Raw genomic sequence first — 22,575 nt, forward strand, 5'->3', positions numbered from 1 at the left:
TCCCCCAGTTCCTTCTGGGCCGCAGCTGTCAAAGGCCACCCCCCCCCCAGGACTCCGAGAGCACAAGGCCCAGGAAACCCCTGTCCAGGGCATTTCCCTTTCTGAGTCTACTTCGGATGCTCCCACCGAAGAACCCCTTCAGAAACGGGTGTGTAAGAGGAAACAAATGGACTCCCCAGAGGAGTCCCTCACGGAGGATACAGACTAAGATGATGGGGAAGGGTCCCCACGGTCACCCCCCGACGATGTCTCCTTTTGAGACATCATGGAAATCTTGAAACGGAGAGGTGACTGGAAGTCCTCCAACCCTTCCTTGGAGGAATCCGTATTTCTGCAGGCCTTTCGCTCTCGGCCCTCTACTTCTTGGGTGACCCCCCCTGTCGATGGGTTGGTTAAACTCATCATGTAATGGACTTGGAAGAAACCTGACTCTGTTGAGACCATCCCCAGGAGATCAGACAAAGTGCTCTGTCCTCCAGAGGACCAACCCCATTGGTCTAAAGGTTTGACAGTGGACGCTGTGGTGGTGACGGCAGCCACGAAAAAGGACCTTGCAGAAGAGAGTCCTGCTGTTCATCCGCCCAACAGAGAGTCCCGGGCAGTGGACAGGTTAGGGAAGCAAGTCTTTGCATCAACGACCTTCGCAGTTAGGTCTCTGAACTTTCTGGCACATTTAACGAGGCTCCAGAGAGATCTTATCTCCGAACTCTACGGAACTCTCGCAGGCCAAGTATCGGATAGAGCACGAGATACCAACTTGCCACCCTAGAATCAATATCTAATTCACCCATGAGGTTGCTGTCACACACAACAGAAGGAGCAGCTAGAGCTGTGGGTGCAGGCATAGTCATGAGACGCCACGCCTGGATGCACATTTGCGACCTCGTGGACTCCTTCAAGTCTTCCTTTCTAAATGCCCCTATCAAGCCATCTGCTCTGTTCAGTGTTAAGGTCAAGGATACATTAGCCAGGTGCGAGCAGGACGGGAAGACCTTGCCTGCCATTGGTCTACGCTTTTCGAACCTCAGCGTTCCTTCTCCAGGAATCAGAGGAGCAGAAAGATGTGGCACAAGAAGTCTCAAGGTCCTTTCTAAGACGCACGTGGTGAGGACTCCTCCAGAGGCAGAGAGGGTTCCAATAATGGAAGACGTCTCTTTCGGGGCAGAGGGGGTGCCTGTAACCAGGGCTCCAGAGATTCCTTCTTAGGTAGACCATATCTGCGCTCCTGAGGCGCTGCCCGATTGCTTTCCTCTGGAAGCAGTTGGGGCGCATTTTTCTCTGCATCAAGCTGCCTGTCTCTCCATTACGAACGATCAGTGGGTACAGAGAATCGTTACCAGAGGCTACCATATTCCCCTAATAACTTATCCAAGACCTCCAAAATCCCTTCCCGATGTTCCACCCAGTCAGAGGGAGGAGGCAGCTTCTGAAATACAAAAGCTATGTCAAAAACGAGCCATCCAACAGGTCCCCCCAGATCAGTGCGGATCAGGGTTCTACTCAAAATTCTTTTTGGTGCCAAAGAAAACAGGGGACTGGAGGCCCATTCTGGATCTCAGCCAACTAAACAAATCGGTAGTTCAGACCAAGTTCCGCATGGTCACGATTCAATCCATCCTCCCCTTTCTGTGGGAGGGTGTGTGGATGTGCTCATTAGATCTCCGGGATGCGTATTACCATATCAAGATGGACAAGCACTCCAGGAGCCTCCTTCACTTCCGGTTGGGAGCCAATCACTACCAATTCAGAGCCCTGCCTTTTGATCTCTCAATGGCCCCCAGAGTGTTCACGAAATGTCTTGCAGTGGTAACAGCTCATCTGAGACTTCAGGGATTCCAGGTGTTTCCATACCTAGACGATTGGCTCCTCGCCGCCCCCAGCAAGCGTCTTCTGGTCAGGGCCCTCCGCTACACACTGGCTCTAGTGGAGTCATTAGGCATCACCATACATTGGGAGAAATCAAACCTTCAACCATCACAAGAACTGGAATTCATAGGGGCAATATTCAACACCCAGTCAAGCCTGATCTCACTTCCTCTCCACAGGCTTCAGAGACTAAGGGCACAAGTTCAGTTGATACTCTGTCGAAGCAAGGTGTCTGCAAGGGAATTCCTCCAAGCCTTGGGATCTATGGCTGAAGCCATCCCCATAGTTCCCTTAGCCAGACTGCACATGAGATTACTACAATGGCTCCTTCAGGCCCAGTGGATACCCAGTCTTCACCCCCTGAGCTCACAGATTCTCATCACCAACATTTGCAAACAAGATCTCCTCTGGTGGATGAGTACAGACGAAAATCTTTGGTATCGCTCCTTCCAGGTTCCACAGCCCAGCGCCACGGTGACCACGGATGCTTCCCTGATGAGGTGGGGGTGGGCACTTCCAGGGGAAGTCAGTCCAAGGTACGTGGTCCGATGTAGAGGTTAATTTGCGTATCAATGTCCTGGAGTTAAGAGTGGTGCTTTTGGCTTTGCAAGCTTTTCATCTGCACCTTCCATCCGGAACGATTGCCGTCCAATCGGACAACATGTCCATGGTCTGGTAAATAAACAAACAGGGAGGGACCAAATCTTACCCCCTATGTTGCGAAGCCATGCGAATCTGGCAGTGGGCGATAGCTTCCAACCACTTTCTGATTGCAATGCACATCCCGGGGAGCTCCAACGTGATTGCGGACAGACTGAGCAGATGCATTCTTCATCCTCACGAGTGGTCTCTCAACCCGAGTGTGGCAGTGGAAATTTTAAGCCGTTGGGGCCAGCCATGCTGTGACCTTTTCGCTTCTCCTTCAAACACAAAATGCAACCTACTTGGATCCTAGACACTCGTCAGTACCTCATATCTCACCCACAAGGGCTGCCTCCCCCCGAATCTGTCCACTCTCAAGCTTACAGCTTGGTTTCTCCACTTCCGTTAATTGCCAGGCAGGAAATCCTCTCTTCACCTGTCCGTAATATTATCTTGGCCTCTCATAAACCATCCACCAAAAAACTTTACAGGGATAAATGGAAAAGATTCTCTATTTGGTCACGTAATCAGAAGCTAGACCCGTTCTCAGCCCCCATAGCCACTATTCTTCATTATCTGACTGAAATGTTTGACAAAGGGGCCTCAGCTTCCACCATTCGAGTGCATCTAGCAGCTGTTTCCAACTTCCATAATGGGTTTGAAGGAGTACCACTCATCTCCTCTCACCTTTGCAAGACCTTCCTCAAGGGTATTTTTCCCAGCAGGCCTCCCATAAGACAGCCGGTGGAGGCATGAAATCTGTCCTGGGTTCTGCAGGCTCTCTCTCTGCCCCTGTTTGAGCCTGCTGCGACATGTGATCTAAAATTCCTGTCATGGAAATCCTTATTCCTGGTGGCTATAACTTCAGTCAGAAAAATTTCTGAATTACAAGCATTATGTATCAAGAGCCCTTATCTGATCTTTCATAAGGACAGAGTATCACTTTATTGTTTTAGCCCGTTGTTGTGTATCATAATATTATTATATTGGCTAATACAGAAATCATATTTATATGTCAGTTTCATGTGTTACATCTTTTGCTATTTGTGTGATCACTAGGTAGTATTGTGATTCCTGCTGATAACACGACTGAAATACTTAAAATTGTATTTATGGGATGCAGTAGTGATGCATACACTTTCATTGAGATGCTAATCTGTTTTGTAGCAGTTTAAATATGTCAGTTCTTGTTTCACTTTATGTGATGCTACTTTGTTTTCAGGTGGTTTGCTTGGGCTACTGAAATAAAATGAATACAAACAGTGAGACTTTAATGGCTTATTCACTCTAAAAAGATGATAATGATTGCCAAACCTGGTATGTTTTGCTCTCTGCCCCTTGGATGTTTAAATAAATAATATGAAAGGCATTTACAAGAGGAGCTGGAGGTAATGTGTACATAGTTACCTCCCATTGTCCTGTCTTATCTACCTGAGCTATATTAAAAAAAATTAGAGTATATATTTGTAAATGTATGAGAACTGAATTTGTTAAAAAAAAAAAAAGTTAAGTAAGCAGGTCATGCACCACAGGGTCAGTCATACAAGTGCAATTTATTAGACTGACAAATATTACAACTGAGTGTCTTGGTGTGTGTGTGTGTGTGTGTGTGTGTGTGTGTGTGTACACATATATATATATATATATATATATATATATATATATATATATATATATATATACACATATATACACACACACACACACACACACACACACACACAGACGTGTGTGTGTATATATGTATCTCTCTCTCTCTCTATATATATATATATATATATATATATATATACACACACACACACACACACACACATATATATATATATATATATATATATATATATATATATATATATATATACACTCACAGTCCTGTCTTTCGAATTTCCATTGTCCAGTAAAGAAAATGTTTAGGTTTTTCTCAGAAAATGTGTTTTAATTTTGTCTTTTAATGGCTTTCTCTCTAAGCAACTTTTTTAAGAATGTCAACCCATGTACAAAAATGGGGAAAAGGGGCTGTGAAACGATGGATGGACTGTAATGTTACTGTTACAAATGCATAACTACAGCTTCATTCTGTTTTGGTAGCATTTATTTTTAAACAAGTTAAAGAGCTTCAGCTACAGAAATGCTGTGTAAAGTATGTTGTTCATTTTATTTATCCAGCTTTTGTATATCATTCAATGATTTGTTTGTGTTACTTGGTGAAAATAAATTATTAATGGTGTAATTGATATATGTTTAGTTGTGCTGCACAGTAACTAAGAATTAGTGAGAATTCCAAAGTAGTGTTACCTGTAGTATAGGTTTGCAACATAAATGTGGAGAATACAATAACTGATATAAGTGTGCCATCTCCAGACCTTAAAGTAATGAGATACTTGTTTTACACTTGTGAGTCTGCAGTAAGCTAATGCAATGTACACAAATTCCATTCTCTTCTACTACCGCCATTGTACTTTTATGCAGTACATAGAAGAACACACTCCACTTTCCCCTGCAGTTCCACAAAGGTGTACAAATTATTAATTTTTGTCCCTTGCATACCCACTCTTTCACTTATCTAATTTCAGATAAATGCACTTTATATTTTTTGTCTTACTTCATCTTACCGTCTCCTTTCTGACAAAGTTGCAGTTTACCAGATGTTCTACTGAATACACATCTTTTACCTGGACATAATGATGTTTTTCTCTAACAGAATATTCAGTGACTTCTACTGTGATGTATGCAGCAGTTTTAGGTAGCTAGTATTAACTTAAGCTAAATGAAATGTTAGGCAATATCAGTTTTATTGACCATATATTCTGTTCTGTTGACATTCAACTGACAGAACTTGCTTTCATGCTGAGTTTGAGCAAAGTAAAAAACTGGCAGTGTGTTTTCTGGAGCTCACCTAATAGTTTAATCAGCCTTTTTAGAGGAATTCATTTCAATCAATTAAATGAGCATTTATATTGGTAGATGTGCTTTTGATAGAGATAGGAAACGTTATACAAGTGGTGTAGTGGTACAGTGGTACACTGGTGTGATTGTAGTGCACAGGGTTCTGGGTTCGAGACTTGGCAGGGCTGATTATTTCTATGGACTAGGCTTGGAAAGGCTCCAGGGCTAATAGCCTAGTACACACCTATGAACAAGCACTGGAAAGTTATAGTCTGTCTTGGCTGTGGCATTTTTAAGTATGGATTTTATTGTAGCTTTTATTCCTATGCTAATTCTTGACATGTTTCAGCTACACCACACAGAAGTTCATGTCTCAAGGGTTTCCCTCATCTACTCAGGAGAGATTTTGTAAGCTAGTATTCCATTTTCTTGAAATCTCAATACCATAACAAGAACAACTGAAGATTTAACCGTTAATATTCAGTTTTATTTATTTTTAGGTTTGAAATTGTTTGAGGATCCTGACCTTGGTGGGGCGGTTAAGTTAGGAGACTCACTTTTGCTGGCCAGTGCCTACAGCAGTAAGACGAATGTACCAGCTACAAGCCTAGAAGAAGATACCGAAGACCTCTTCAGGTATTTAGTATTTGAAACTGTTGTAGTGCTGTTTATATTCACCCATTTCAAAAGCAGATTTTTATTTGTTACATCGTAATGAGAGATATACCACTGAGCATTCATTGTAGATTTCAGTGATGAAGTGTCATCACGTCTTTGGAAGAAGACTTATGCAAGTTGCATGAAGACAAAGTCGCCTGTAGTGTGTCAAAAATGAGGCTGAAGAAAATCTTGTCATAGTACAAGGATATATGATATTGACTTCAGCCTGGAGAATAAAACAGTAGGTATTGTGTTTTTGCTACTGTACCAGACCTGGAAGCCTAGTGATTGTTGAGATGTGATTAGCTGGAAATGATGGTTCACATGTAATAAGTGCTGTAGAGTAGGTTTAAAGAAGGTATATGAAACAGTCTGGAAACTTAAATTATTGAAAGGAAACCCATTACGCTCTTTCAGTATGGAAATGATGATGTACAGTAATATTTCTCCCCTTTCACCTAAGTGTGACCTGCGGTATTGTTATATAAGTTAGCATGTGGGGGCGGGGAGTGAAACAAAGGTGATCTTTCCTATTCTTAAAAGTAAAAATTGTTTCAGTAATTACTACGTGCAGTTATTTTCTGTTCCCCAGGTCATTAGGAAGGTAAAAAAAGTCTAACCCTGTCATTTTTTAATGTGTAGGGGTGTAATCAGAATAAAGAGTTTCAGGAATTGAATGGAGTTGTAGTGCAAGTACTATGGGTTAGTTTTCTGCAGCTGTGTATGCTGCCATTTTTTTTCTTTATTTTTGTACCTTTTAGTCCGTTTGCCCATCAGCCATCATGTCCATTCATTCCTCCGTATGAAGAAAGTATATAGCAGTATACAGAATGAGAGACACCCTGGGAAGCTGTCATACTTACATCCATGAAGGTTGCTTGTGCCCTTTCCAACATCTCAGTAACTGATGGTGTTTTTGAGGCCTTAACCCCATCCCCTTGGTGGGGAGATGAGCTACCCATATCACCTGTGCCTTCCCCCACAAGAGTGAGCACTTCTGCCCATCCGCTAATGAAGGCTACTATCAGATAGTGGATAGGTGATAGAAGTTGTACCTGTAGGATATTTACCACATTGTGTACCTTTCCTCCAAGGGACCTGGCCAGTATGAGTCCTGCTTTATCCCACCTTCACTCCCAGAATGGGCTCACGCATCTTCCCCTGCCTGTGTTATCAAATGTATAGGCTGCTCAGTGGACTCTGGTCTCCTGGGCTTTAGTGAGGACTTTATCTCACTATGTCACCCACACAGACAGCATTATTGGCATTTTTTGATAAAACCTTATTGGTTTCTTCTCCACTTTAGCTGTCTAATACTGTCATCATCCATTGCCATATAATAGTTATAAATATAATGGGGACCCAGACTGTCTGTATCATCTGGAACAAGTAATTTAGCTATACTTATTCTGAGTCCAACCCCATCCCTCATGAGTTGTCCTAGAGTTATTTTTTAGCTTCTTTGTGTATGCAGAGAAACTTGCATGTAGCAAATTCCATATAAAGAATAATATATTGGGCAGCATCAAAGTTTTAATCCCCTGTAACCTGCTAAGAAACCATTTAGCTTCTTTCACCTAACAATCATCTCTTTAATTTCCTCAAGTAATGTTTTGAAATGTACTGTATTTACTTTAACAGTGGTAAGTGTACATTTTATTGCTTAATATGCACATTCTGTAACAGCTTCAAAGGGGGTGTTGCTTTTTCTTTGCAGATGACTGTGTACATCAATAGATAATAGAAGTAGTTTGGTTTAATTCTTATTAACCCACAGACCTGAGAGCTGTGCAAATTGCTGTAATGCTGCTTACAGTTGACGTGTGCACATCATGGAATGAGTGAGACAAACTATGCAGTCACTGGCAAACCACAGCATAAAGTAACTGAACACCAGAGTTTAGAAAGATAATGTGTAAGAACTTTCTTGGGCAAACACTATAATAAAAAATGGTGATGACTGACAACCCTGCCTTGTCCAATTGCAGATACTGAATGATTGTGATGATATTCTTTTAACACAGACCTGAGCTGTGGGGTTTGACTATAGCGATTTTCCTGATGTAACCATGAAGAATCCCCAGCAAAACCCACAAAAATTCCCAGTCTGCCTTATTGAGTGCTTTTAGAAGATCATTCTGAATAACTGCCACTTTATAGCTTTTTAATTTGCGACAACTACTTAATTACATAATCGTTACAAAGTCAGGCCCAGCTATCTTTCCTTTTATAAACCTGTGGTGATTTTCATGTACAGAGAGCCCAAAACCCAGTTTAGCCCATTTGTTAAAATGTTTGCAGAGATTTTTAGGTACAGTTGTAGTAAAGAAATAGTAATTAGAAGCAGCCCGCATATCTTTGCATGTTTTTGAGTACATTAATACCTTTGCCCTAGCCCAGTGATGGGGAACCTATGACATGCGTGTCAAAGGTGATACACCACAATGTTTTGGGTGACACTCCTGCATTCACAAACACCAGAGTTACCAAAGAAATGTTATGAACAAAAATATAAGAAATATGATATTTTACACCACCCAGATATTAAAATGGATCCTCACTATCCATATCAGCATGTCATCTGTCCTCACAGCAGCCGCACAGTTCAGTTGACTTCTAATTTTTAAGGCACAAGCATGATATCTGCAACTGCAGTCTCCAAATGAGCGCATTTGTTGGAAATCATCTTTTGCATTCATTGCTTGTGTGAAGTGCAGCATTGAATTATTTTGTGCTAGGAGCCAGTTCAACAACAGGCAAGGGAGTTAACCTCAAACTCTATTTCGATATATTGTCTTGAGATTCTGCAGAGGGCAATGCTGACATTGTTTCCTCTTCATGGTTACACTTCTGCAAAGGGCAAGTAGTTTGCATTTCTAAGGGTGTGCTGTTTTACATTCCTGTCAACTGTCCCACTTAATGCCCCCTAAAACCGGTGACTTTTTACACTTAATAATAATAATTATATTTCTAGACTTATTTTACTTCAGAAAATGTATATTAATTCACGTTCATTTTAATCCGTTTATGTTTGGGGGGGGTGACACGCCAGCAGAGTCAAGTTAGTGCATTTTCCGAATTTTTGACACACTGACCCAAAAGGTTCGCCGTCACTGCCCTAGCCTTAAATTCCCTTTAGATTTGAACTTCATGGGGCATTGCCTGCAAAATAGGTCCTATCACATTCTTAAAACTTTTATAAAAATCTGGAGTAAATCCTTCCATCTTAGGAACTTTGTCTACCTTTAACGTGTTAGTAGCTAAACAAACCTTAACGGAGATTGGTGCCATCTGTTATGATGTTTTAATTTTTGGCAAACCCAGTTTGCCACCTTCTTAACTTGATATGCCTCATGTTTGTTTAGAAAGAATGCAGTGCTATATTCATATGTCATGATCACTTTTGATACACTTGGAATCACTCATTAGGTTACCCACTGAATTCCTCGCTGCCATAATCCGTAGTTCTTTTAACTCTTTCTGTATATCAGCTCAAGATTAATTTTTGCTACAGTGACCATTTTACCCCCAGAAGTCTTTGTATTCTCCCACCATTCATACATGTAGATGTTCTTTGTGATTCACTGTTGCAGTCATTACATTTGAGTTGTCTGCTTGCAAGTTGCCCTCAATCGGCCTGATTAACAAAGTCTTGGGTCCTGCGTCGGTTGCTGTCCCTTCTTCCATGACGTCAGGTCGTCAGGGGTATAAAACATGCAGCCAACGCCATTACATCAGTCTTTCTTGCCGTATGGTGTCCAAAGCAGAAGTAGATCGCAAGTGCAGGTCTGCCGACTCCTGAAATTTTCATTTTCGAGTTTCAGAACCAAAGTCTTCAACTAAAGCTAAGTACCCCATTGGGGAAACTTTTTCTTGCTCCTTACCAATGTCAGTAAAAGTTAATAATTGCATTACTTGTGGAAAGCAAATACCTCATAAAGATTTTCATTCGTACTGTATTCCTTGCCTAGGCCCTGACCATGACGTACCTTACTGTCGGTTTTGTGCTTTATTTAATCAGAGCACTATCCGTTCGTCAGTATATTTTTGCCTCTAAATATTTCGGTTCTCGGTTTAATTATCCAGAAATGTCGTTGGTTAGCCATCCGACTACCGGGATTCTGAAAAAATGCAAAGATAAAGACAGAGACAGGCCGCCGGGGTCCAAAACTGCCAACGACGCTTCTCCTAAGCCAGTCGCTAGTTCGCCGGTACACAGTGAGGTGGTTTCGCAGCCCCTGATACCCGCTACTTCTGATTCACAAGCCTCTACTGAGACCCATTCAGAGTCCGGTATGCCGCGAGATGCTTCAACTATGGAACCCGCAGATGTCTCTACCTTGGGTGGGCCTGGAGCCGCTGTGCAGGCACCGGCTTCTGAGGGTGTATTCAGGCCTACGGACTTGCATATTAAATCGACGCCTCCTTCATTACTTAGGCCTAAATCTCGATCCATGTCTAAAAAACTGATGCCCAGGCCACATGCTCAGGCCTCTATGCCTAAAAAACAAATGATAAGAATGGCTGAAGATCTAATAACTCTAATCAGGGGTAGCCAACCCCCCCCCCCCCCCTAAGAGGCCTAAGACTGAGGTTGATTATGAATCTTCTGATCAGGATTCTGTTTTTTCTGACTCTTCTGATGATCTGGATTTGTCCTTACCTACTTATGAGGATTCTGATGCAGAGGACTCTATTCCCTCTGCTTTCCCTCTTGAGGATTTTTCTTTTGAGGAAACCTTACATACTCTAAGGGAGCATTTCCACTGGGAAAGCCAGGATTTTTCTGATTCAAAAAAGAGGCTTAGGGATTTCCTTCGCCTACCTCAGCATAGGCCTTTAGCTATTCCTCCTGTACTAGACATTGTTGATGATGCTTTCTCGGAATCTAGTTTGTTGTCCCCTGATTCCCTGCCTCCTGCTCTCAGAACACCTGACAGATACTACAGGGTCCCTGAGTCGCACAAGTTCCTTTTCAAAAATCCTATTGCAGATCCAGAGACTATTTCACAGGGGCCCAAGGGCATTAAGGCTTCTACTGCTAAAAATCCTGCCCCTTCGGATAGAAACTCCAGGGCGCTGGATAGATGGGGTAAGAAGGTTTACAATTCTGCAACCTTGGCCATTAGGGCTTTAAACTTCCAGTTTCATATATTAAAATTTCAGCAACATGTTATTGGACTGCTTAAACAGAAAATTATGTTGATTCCTGACTGTGTGGAAAATAAAGAATTACATGATTTAATGCATTCTGCCGAACAAGTTGGAAAACATATTTTGCAATGTGGTTTTGATTCATTAGAGGCCTCTTGCGGGGCTGCTGTTACTGGTTCTGTGCTCAGAAGGCATGCTTGGCTTAAGGAGCAATCTTTGCCTGATCATGTTAAAGCTAAATTGTTGGATGCTCCTTTAAATCAGTACTGGCTGTTTGGCAACAAGACTGAGGAAGTTCTTAAAAAGATGGAAGATAAAGCTAAATCTATGCAAACTGTTAAAGATTTTTTACAAGTTCAGCCTCCTAGATTTAGTAGGCACCGGCCCTCTAAGAATTGGTCCTTTCCAGCCCCTTCCAGGTCTTCTCAAGCCAAACCCAGACACAGCAAAAACCCCAGGTTTCAGTCCCAGGGGACTCACAGAACTAAGCAGTGGAGGGCCTCCACTTCCAAGTCTGGGAATAACAAGACTCCCCCCTATGGTAAACTGTATCAATGACTTCCTTTTAAAATTTCCAAGCACTTATCAACTGACTTCCCCTTTGGGGGGGAAGATTGCTCTTCTTGCAAAGAATTGGGAACTCATTACCCAGGACAAATGGGTTTTAAATGTAGTGTCCCAGGGATACAGATTTCACTTCCACACGTTGCCAACACCAAGTGGGTGGCTGGACCTACCCCCAAATCAGTGGGCAGAGGCCCAAAAACAAGTACTTTCTCTCTTAAGCATGGGGGCTATTCAGCTGGTACCAGAAGAGGAAAAGGGACAAGGTTTATACTCAAGACTTTTCCTGGTACCCAGAAAAGACCATTCATGGCGTCCTATCCTGGACCTGTCTACTCTAAACACCTTCTTGGAGATTCCAAAATTCAAGATGCTGACTCTTCACCAATTACTTCTTATGCTAGGCAAAGATACCTGGTTGGCAACACTAGATTTAAAAGAAGCACACCTGCACATCCCAATCAGGGAATCTTGCAGGAGATACCTATGCGTCAAAGCAGGCTACATGAACTATCAGCTCTCTGCACTGCCCTTTGGCTTTTCTACTGCGCCCAGGGTATTCACAAAGTGTGTAGTTCCAGTTATTGCATTTTGCAGGCAAAGAAATATTCAAATATACCCATACCTGTACAATTGTCTAATTCAGGCAGAAAGCCAGGACATACTTTTGAGTCATCTGGCCTTTGTAACAAGAGTTCTAACTTGTCTGGGGTAAACCGTAAACGGAAAGAAATCACACCTGGTACCCTGTGAACAAATTATATTCCTGGGAGCGAGCTTGAATACAACTTCTCAGATGGCTTACCTCACGCCAGAAAAGCAAATTCATTTGACAACTTACTTCAAACAAGTGGCCACAAAAACCCTGCTATCTGCAAGACAAATATTGCAAGCCTTGGGGTTCGTGGCCTCCTGCATTCTTCTAATTCCACATGCAAGACTGCATGTGAGTAAACTACAGTGGTATCTAAAAAGTCTATGGTGTCAACATTCTCAAGACCTAGAAACAATGATTCCTATCATACCTTGCCTACGCCTAGAGTTCCTTTGGTGGGCAGAGGCCTGCCACCAAAACAAGGGACTAACTTTCACACACACCCCCCCCCTTGCCGGCCAGACCCTAACAACAGATGCATCAAACTATGCATGGGGGGCTCACCTGGCAGGGAAGTGCATTCAGGGCAAATGGAACCCAAGTCAAATGCACCTGCATATCAATCAAAAAGAAATGTTAGCTGTACAGAATGCTCTGACAGCCTTCAAGGACCACATTCTTCCAGGACAACTAATGGTAAAGACGGACAACACCACTGTTATGTGGTACATAAACAAGCAGGGGGGTACACATTCTTTCCCCCTCTGCAGACTAGCCATGGCATTGTGGAACACAGCCTTGAGCTACCAAGTGCACCTACAAGCTCAATTCCTGCCAGGAAAATTAAATACACTGGCAGACGGACTAAACAGAAACCTCATGGACCCACACGAGTGGAAACTGGAACCAAGGATTTTCAACATGTTGACAAGCAAATGGGGGAGCCCAGATATAGACCTGTTTTCCTCTCCCCAGAACTACCAATTGGACAAATTCTGCACAAGGACTCCCCACAAACAAGCCTGGAAAGTGGATGCTCTGTCCTTCAGCTGGAAAAACCTATCAGTCTATGCCTTCCCCCCTCTGCCTCTGCTCTCCAAAGTACTATTAAAAATCAAACAGGACAAAGCAAGGATGATTTTGATTGCTCCAGACTGGCTGCACCAACACTGGTACCCCCTCCTGCGCAGTGTGTCATGGTTATCTCCATGGCACCTGCTTCAGACTCCTTCCCTGCTGTCTCAGCAGGAGAACCAGATTCTGCACCCAACACTGAACCTTGCAGCCTGGCTAATTATGTAATCTCTCCTTTACCATCCCTCAGCAAACCTGTGATGGATATCATCTTGGAGGCAAGCAGGCCTAGTACTAGAAAATCTTATGCTGAAAAATGGAAAAGATTCTGTGCCTGGAACCAGTCTCAAGGGATGAGCACAGCAGCACCCAGTTTACCTCAGATTTTACAATACTTAACTGAGATGCTTCACAAGGGCTTGTCTTTTTCCTCCATTAAAATCCATGCCTCAGCCATTTCAGCTCATTATAACACAGAACCTCCCCTCTTCTCTCATCCACTGCTCAAGCAGTTCCTCAGAGGGGCCAAAAATTTGAGCCCATCCAGGAGAGCTCCAACCCCAGCCTGGGATCTTAACTTTGTCTTGGAGAAACTCACTCTACCTCCTTTTGAGCCAGCTGCTACTGCAGACTTAAAATTTCTTTCTTGAAAAACAGCTTTCCTTTAAGAAATCACTTCAGCTAGAAGGGTATCTGAATTACAGGCCCTTATGGCAGTGGAGCCTTTCATCGTCTTTCATGCGGACAGGGTGTCCCTCAGAACCAATCCGTCCTTCATGCCCAAGGTGGTATCCAGTGTGGCTCTTAATCAGTCCATTCATTTGCCAACCTTCTGTCCCAATCCACAGAATAAAGGGGAATGGATACTGCATTCCTTAGATGTGCACAGACAACTTAGATTCTACTTGGACAGGACTAAATCTCAAAGGAAATCTGAACAACTGCTGGTAGCATTTGCTGCAGGGGCAGAGGGGAAGGCTATTTCAAAGCAAACCATTTCTAAATGGATAAGCCATTGCATTCATTTCTGCTGTAAGCATCATGGAAAACCTATCCCCCAGAGGATAAGACCTCACTCCACCAGGGCTGCATCTACCTCTACAGCCTTTCTCAGAGGCGTCCCTGCCAGGGACATCCTAGATGTTGCTACCTGGAGTTCTGTACATACTTTCACCAAGCATTATCATTTGCCAATTTTCTCTAAATCCAGAGCTGGCTTTGCCACTGCAGTCTTGCAGGGCCTTATAGCTGGCCATAATGCTATCTCAACTCCACCTCCCAACCATAGCTTTGGGAATCTGCCCAAATGTAATGACTGCAACAGTGAAACACGAAGAACATAGTACAGTTGTGTACACTTACCATAAATGTAGATGTTCGAGTCTATTCACTGTTGTAGTCCTGGTTACCCTCCATCCAGCCCCCTAACCTCTTTTGGCAATACCTCTACTTTCCTTTACTATACTTAAAAGCCTTTTTGGTGTATTTGCTTTTTTGTTGGAGGTATATCTTTGTGCTTTTATGTTTAATTGCTTCCCGTTAGGGGGGCACCTGACATCTGGGGCAAGAAAAACTGATGTAATGGCGTCGGCTGCATGTTTTATACCCCTGACGACCTGACGTCATGGAAAAAAGGACAGCAACCGACGTAGGACCCAAGACTTTGTTAATCAGGCCGACTAAAGGCAACCTACAAGCAGATAACCCAAATGTAATGACTGCAACAATGAATACACTCGAACATCTATATTTATGGTAAGTGTACACAACTGTACAATCTTCATTTACAGTTTTAGTAGTCTAAAGTTTTATAAAATAGTCTTATTTGTACAGGCATACGTTTTGTAATTTCCTTACCATTGTCTTGTTTTTTTCTAACTATGTAATTTTTTTTCACATCAAAACCATTTATACTACTTCTGAAATTCAGCACATATCTTTTAATTTTCAGCTTAAGAATGCTGGCAATTCCAGAGGTATTGCTAAGAAGCATATAGCCCTGTGCTTTTGGATTTAGCACTCTGCAACAGTTTATCAAATGTAATCCCCTCCATCATCTCTTTTGTCAGTGTAGCATTTCAGGACATCCGATTCATTCCCACAATGGAACCCTGTCTAATCCAGGTTCTGACACTGCATTAAAGTCTCTCTCCTAATAACATGACAAACATTGGGTCCCCTCACTTTATAAATTGCTCTTGAATGTTCTTGTAATATGTACAGGATCATCAGCATTTGGTCCATGAACAATTTCTGATATCTGGTATAAATAATCAATATCTGCTTTGTCTGTTAACCATCTGTGTGTCAATTCTAATTTAAATACTATAGGTGTCCACCTTAAAAGTTTGTAAACGCATCTAGCTACCCTTCTTTTTTGAGAAATTAGCTGAGTTGAATCCTTTCAAACATGTTTACTCACACATTTCTATTCCAGCTTATGCTTGACTCTAGTTTCCTACACCAGCAGTGCATTAGTTGCTGGCCTATTCAGGGCATCTGAAACTGCAATAATTGTCAACAATGTGGAAATGTCTTTGACATTCCATGTTCAAAGCAGAGTGACTGTTCACCACTGTAACCCATCTTATGCTGTGCTCTGAAAGCATTTCTTTCTGTTTTCCTAAACACATTATCGTCTTTTGTAGTTAACAGTGATTACCAAGTCTGTTATAACACAGGCGACACATAGCACTCAAAAGCCTACCAATTAATGAACTATGATAATAGTGTCACTAAATGGAGCACAAAAGTGTTTTTGTGGACCTCAGGAAACATATCACCTACAGACTCCTTCCTCACAAGTCATATATATATATATATATATATATATATATATATATAAGACATGGTCTTGTAAAAAAATAAGCTACTACAACCCCATTTTACTGCTAGTCACAGTCTGTAGCAGACTACCATTCTGGCTGATTAAACTTTTCCAGCTGTAGGTCTGGTAGTCAGACTGCAGTAGGAAACAGTGTCTTCCTCAGTGGGTAGAACATAAACAAGCCCTGGAAAGTAAATTGTCATGAGAAATAAATGCAGTTGCTATATCTCTGCCGGTTGAACATATTTGATCTGTATTCTCATATCACTCCTTTCTAGCAATCCTAACCATATCCTTTGTCTGGGTGGGACAACTAACTACTGTGGAAGCCAGCATTGTGGCTTAATCATGAAAACCAGTGAGCACAGACTCAGTGGGGAATAGTGGATGAGTGACACGAGCAGTCATGAAGCAGTGTGACAGGTCAGTAACACTATCCCCTGAGAAGAATGACTAGCATCGACATCCAGGACATTGATTCAGACTACCCCACCAAAGCTATTGCTAGCCTGTGAGACTCCTAATCTCCACTGGATGTCAAACAGGCAGCAAACATTTTTCCCACCCTTTCCTGTGATAGGATATTAGACTGCCAGGCAGTTCATCCTGTCCTCCTCAACTAGTCCTTCAGTGGTCTAAGCCCTTCCCTGAACTTGGGTCACCAGTGATGCATAGGAAGAATGCCTTGCCTCTGTGCCACTGGGCTTGACCCACTTTTATTATCATCACAAATGTACAATGTTGTGCAGATTCAAAGTCCCTCATGAAGCTTTTAGTGTCACCAGGTTCAGCAAAAAAAAAAAAAGCATTGTGTTACCTTTCCTTAGTGAAATAACAGCAGGAAATCTCAGTTGCACTGCAAATCCAAGCTTCTTTCCTCATCCTAGGCACTGTGTGGCAAAGCTTTCCTTTTTGTAAACAAAGCCACACCATATTCGGTGCAAAAGGAGATCAAGCATTTTTTTTTAAATTCAGGCTAAACACCTTAGCTTTTTTAGTGATCTGTCTATGTCATTATAGTCCAAACATTTAAACATTATTTATTTATTTATTTATTTCCAGTTTGGTGACCGGGAGGTCCATTGGGCTCAAAGAGCCCGTTTTCAGTGGAGGCCCGGGGAGAAAAGCTCCATAGTACAAAGTATAAACTACATAATTCAGACTACATAGTACAGAGAAAAGCTAGATGATTCAAAGTTAACAAAATACAATACACAGTAGCAAAAAGGTGCAGTAACAACTTGTAAGTATTAAATAGCAAACTAAGAACAGTTAAACTGCAACATATATACAATATATAATACATATTTATATGTTTGTAGGTTGAGAACAGTAGTTTAGAGTAGAATTTGTTCATAGGTTAGAAATGTCAGATAATGATCTGAAAGTAGTTATCAAGGGATAGATCCCTGGTAAGTAAGGAAAAAATGGGACTTTGAATGTGATAAAAGTAATCATGAGTTAAGGAAGTTAGCTAGGTAGGGAGCAGTTGCGCTTCCAACTATGGGAGAGGTAGGAATGGAGCTGGGTTTTGAAGTGTTCAAAGTTTTCAGAGATTTGTAGAGCTGGAGGGAGAGAGTTCCATTTTTTGGCTAAGGTAAAGGATAGAAGTAGCTGCCCAGTGGGGCGATTTGGTTTATACACTGAGATTAGGTTTTGGTGGGCAGATCTTAGGGGTCTGTGAGGGGTGTATGAAGGTAAGATGTTAGCAAGTGCTGAACATGTATTAGGTTTGAAAATAAGCTTGTGGAGTTGGAGGTAGTCCAGGTAATTGGGAAGTTCTAGCCACTGCAGCTGTTGGAGAGGTATACAGTGGTGAGTAGAGTATTTGGATGAAGTTGCAAACTTTGAGATTTTATTGTAGCAGGTTTCCAGTTTAGAAGAGTTGGAGGACTATAGATTGGTTAGTAAGGGAGCACCATATATCAGAGAGGGTAGTAAGTAGGTTGAGGCAAGGGTCTGTTTAGTTGAGGAGGAGAGGAAGTGTGAGTTTCTATAAGCATGCCAAGTTTCTGATGGGTTTTCTTAATATTTAGTTGAATATGGGTATCAAATTTTAGTTGCTCGTCAATAGTAACCCCAAGAAGTTTGGCAAAAGGAACAATTTCTATAGTGGAGTTAGCATGGCTGGTAATTTTAAAGGAGGTTTTGTCAAGAGGGATAGATTTTGATGGGGAGAATAGGAGGATTTTAGATTTGTTGGCATTTAGGGAGAGATGATTTTGAAGCATCCATTTCTCAGTAGTTGAGAAAGCAGATTGAGTTTTAGTTTGAAGCTCAAGGAGGTTGGAGGCATAGCAGACTAGTGTTGAGTAATCTGCATATTGTACTATTCTGGTGTTGGGAATTGATGTGTGGAAGTCATTAATGAAAATATTAAAGAGCATAGGGCCGAGTATTGATCCCTGGGGTACCCCGGTTGGGGTTGGAAGGAAGGCAGAGGTACCAGTTTTCCATTTCACAGCCTGGGATCTATCAGAGAGGTAGCTGCTAAACCAGGTAATCAGGTCCTTGGAAACACAAAAGAGTGCTTATTTCTGGATACACTTCTTTGTGCTCTGTCAGTAATGGGTGTACTTGAAACTTCAAGCAACACACACCGTTTCATTTTGATAAAAGCCAGTAAACTCTGTATTCTTAAATTATCATATCTAGTTGTTTGAGTTCTTTAAGACTTTACATTGCAAACAAATGCCTCAGAGCTTTGGCACATGCTAGGATGGCCACTTCACTTTCTGCCTCTGACATCTCCCGTCAGCCAAGAAAAAAGGAAGAAGTTGAAAGAAGTGACCAAGCTAAAATATCTGCTGCTTTTAATCAGTTGGAGTGTGATATCGACATTGAGGCATTTCATCAACACTTACCTCCCTGGACTACATGAAAAGAGACATGGAGGAGCTCTCTGACCATGTAGCCCAGGCTGGTATGACTCTGACTCTGAGTAGCATCCTGCCCTCACCCAAAATGATGCCAGCATACGAAGAAAAAATTATCAGTTTCAACAATTGGTTAAACTACTGGTGTCATTCAAAAGGGATCCAGTACTTGTCAGCCTGGGATGACATGCTTGACAAGCCACGTTGCTTCGCCAGAGATGGCTTGCACCTGTCGCCCCTGGGCTTTCGAATACTGGCCAAGACTCTTGCCGCCCCAATACTGCCTTTTTTAGGCAAGGCTCAAAAGACAAACCCGCCTCCATAAACAACAATAATAAACAAAAACTGAGGGTAATGCTGCTCAACGACAGAAGTCTAAACCTCAAAATGCACGCACTGAAGGCTCTCCTTATTATGGAAGAAATTGACGTATGTGCAGTGACAGAAACCTGGTTCAAGGCTCCAGAGAGCACCCCAGCACTACCAGGCTATAACTCCTACCATACCTTTAGATCCCAAAACCAGGACCGGAACACAAAAGGAGGAGGTGTGTCCATATTCATCAAGAACACCCACACCTCCAGGTTAGTAGCACAGCACGCGGAATCTGAGACCATCCAAATGCAATTGACAGCGGGTAAATTGACTGTTCAATTTATAGCTTGCTACAGATCTCCCACCTTGTCTCAGGACCCTCAAGCCGCATTCCTGAGAACATTAGAAAGTATGAAGATTCTACCCAACACCATGTTACTGGGTGACTTCAACTATCCAAACATTGACTGGGAAAACTACTCAAGCTCAAACGCCCTAGCCCAATGCTTCCTTGAGTGTATAAACTCAAATGCCGTTGAACAGCTGGTCACCACTCCCACAAGAGATGACAACATACTGGACCTGGTCATCACCAACATGGGGAACCTATGTTCCACACCTGAAGTAAACTCGTCATTGGTAAGATCAGATCACAAACTAATCACACTGGACCCCCCCCCAGTCAAGGAAATCAAGGTAAAAAACTTCTCTAAAGCCAACTTCACACTCCTCAAGACCGAGGTGGGAAGTTTCAAAGCTCCCAATCAAATGGAAAATGATGACCCATCGGCAGAATCCTTTGCAAGTGCATTCTATGAAGACCTTCAAGAATGCATGGACCGAGCCATCCCAAGTAAAACCAAGACCAACTCCTCAAAAAAGAGGAAGCCAGTCTGGTGGACCCCGGCCATAAATAAACTTTACAACAGAAGGAGGAAACTCCTGCAAGATAGAACAAAATCCCAAAATCAGAAGGCAACTCTGATTAACATCAGTAAAAAACTGCGCTCCCTCATTAAATCATCCAATGCCAACTTCGAAAGAAAAATAGCCAGTGACCCTAAGGATAACCACAAGGCCTTCTTTAACTATGTCAAGAGTCTAGGGGCAGACTCTCAGATATGCTCTGAGCTAGTGCATAATGGCCATAAATACACTGAACCAACCGACATTGCCAACATCTTGGCTGACAACTTCACCCCCCCCCCTCCACCAAAGGGGCTAGCACCCATCCCAGAAGAATGTGGCGCTCCAGATATCTCAGACACACAAGTAAAGACAGCCCTTGCAAAGGCCAAAAACACAGCATCAATGGGACCAGATGCTATCCCAGGTTGTGTCTTACACGAGCTTCAAAATGAACTAACCCCCCATCTCAAATCACAATTCAAACTCAGCTTCTCTACAAGCTATGTACCCAAGGAATGGCATACAGCAACAGTCGTACCACTCCACAAAGGTGGTGCCACAACTGACCCTGGGAACTATCGCCCTATAAGCTTGACTAGCTTGGTCTGCAAAGCCATGGAACGCGTTATCATGGAGCTCATTAACAGGGACATTGGGAACCTCCAGACACCGGACCCCACCCAGTTCGGCTTTGTTAAAGGCAGATCTTGCATCCTGAACTTGGTCAGCTTCTTCGAAACAGTCACCAAGGCCATAGATGAAGGGAAGGTGGTCCACACAGCATATCTGGACCTCGCTAAGGCGTTCGACACCATCCCACACTCAGGAATCATAGACAAACTCACCAGCTTAAATATCAACCCCCATGTCACGAGATGGGTTGCCAATTGGCTCAAAGACAGAACCCACACAGTAAGAGTGGCAGGTGCCATGTCTGACTCTAAACCAGTCACAAGCGGAGTCCTACAGGGCTCAGTCCTGGGACCCCTCCTGTTTGGTATATATTTCTCCGAAGTACAGGCAAAGGCGGAGGGACTGTGGCTAGCCAAGTTCGCAGATGACTGTAAATTGGGTGCAATAATTGACTCTCCAGCTGACACAGACATCCTGCAAAAGGGTCTCACAGAGACAAATGCGGGTGGCCTAATGGTTAAGGAGTTTGCCTTACAAACACGAGGTGCAGGGTTTGAGTCTCACAAGGGATAATTGGCTAGGCTTAAAATAGCTTATAAGTGCAGTTAGCTTAGTACTAATCTATGAACCTATGAACCAAACACCTGGTGTCAAAGTCACGGCCTCAAGCTAAATGCCAAAAAATGCATAGTAATCCCATTTGGGAAAAACAAAGTACCTACAAACTACCACATAGATGGGAATCCACTAAGTACAGAAGAAGTAATTAGGGACCTGGGTATCCAAGTAGATAGCATGCTCTCCTTTGATAACCACATAGCCAAAACGGTCAGGAAATCCTTCTATGTGGCACACCTGATCACAAAGGGTTTCTCATCCAGATCCAAGGAGGTGATTGTGCCCCTTTACTCCTCACTCATTAGGCCAATAATAGAGTACAATGCCCCATTTGGGATGTATCTCACTAGACACCTGCAACAAATAGAAAGACCACAGACGTACCTCACTAAGAGGATTAAGGGCCTTAAACAATTACCCTATGAAGCACGACTAAAATAGCTCCAGCTCTTCTCACTCGCTTACCATCTGCTCAGAGGTGACCTATGCCTGACCTATAGGGCCATGTCAAACCCTGAACTAATGGACATGCTTCACCTCAAAAAAGTGAGATCCCTCAGAACTACTCGTTCTAGCGACTTGAACCTATGTACAACAATAAACAGGACATGCTGAAGGGATAGATTCCTGTCCCAACGACTCCCCTCACTCTGGAATAGAATTCCAATCCATATTCGACAGAGCTCCTCTCTGACCCTCTTCAAGAGAAATCTTGATGAGTGGATGGGTAGTCATAAGTTCTACCCTGGGATCACTTCAGGAGCCCTGTTGACAGAGGCCCAGGTTACTAATCTAATGGGGAGGCGAAAGCCATCACTCTGTTGCTAGGCTTATAAATGCCCATGGGCAGATAGCCTAGTACTTACCTATGAACCTATGAACTTGAATCATCCTACTACTGTACATGTTCCCATTGTTGAGACCTCCAGGAAGGCCAACAAGGCACAAACCTT

At 42.8% G+C, this 22,575-nt stretch overlaps 1 protein-coding gene across 1 annotated transcript in view; it reads left to right on the forward strand.

Annotated features, from left to right (window-relative positions):
* HS1BP3 (HCLS1 binding protein 3) overlaps window positions 1-22,575 on the forward strand; it is a 1,094,679-nt gene that overhangs the window by 949,027 nt on the left and 123,077 nt on the right. Inside the window, exon 7 of the mRNA XM_044076193.1 lies at window positions 5,898-6,033. Within this exon, the coding sequence (XP_043932128.1) occupies window positions 5,898-6,033 (136 nt within the window). The remainder of the gene's footprint in view (window positions 1-5,897; window positions 6,034-22,575) is intronic.

Source organism: Protopterus annectens, chromosome 7.part0, assembly GCF_019279795.1.
Source record: "Protopterus annectens isolate FY-2018-M chromosome 7.part0, PAN1.0, whole genome shotgun sequence".
In the NCBI taxonomy this organism is placed as follows: Eukaryota; Metazoa; Chordata; order Ceratodontiformes; family Protopteridae; genus Protopterus; species Protopterus annectens.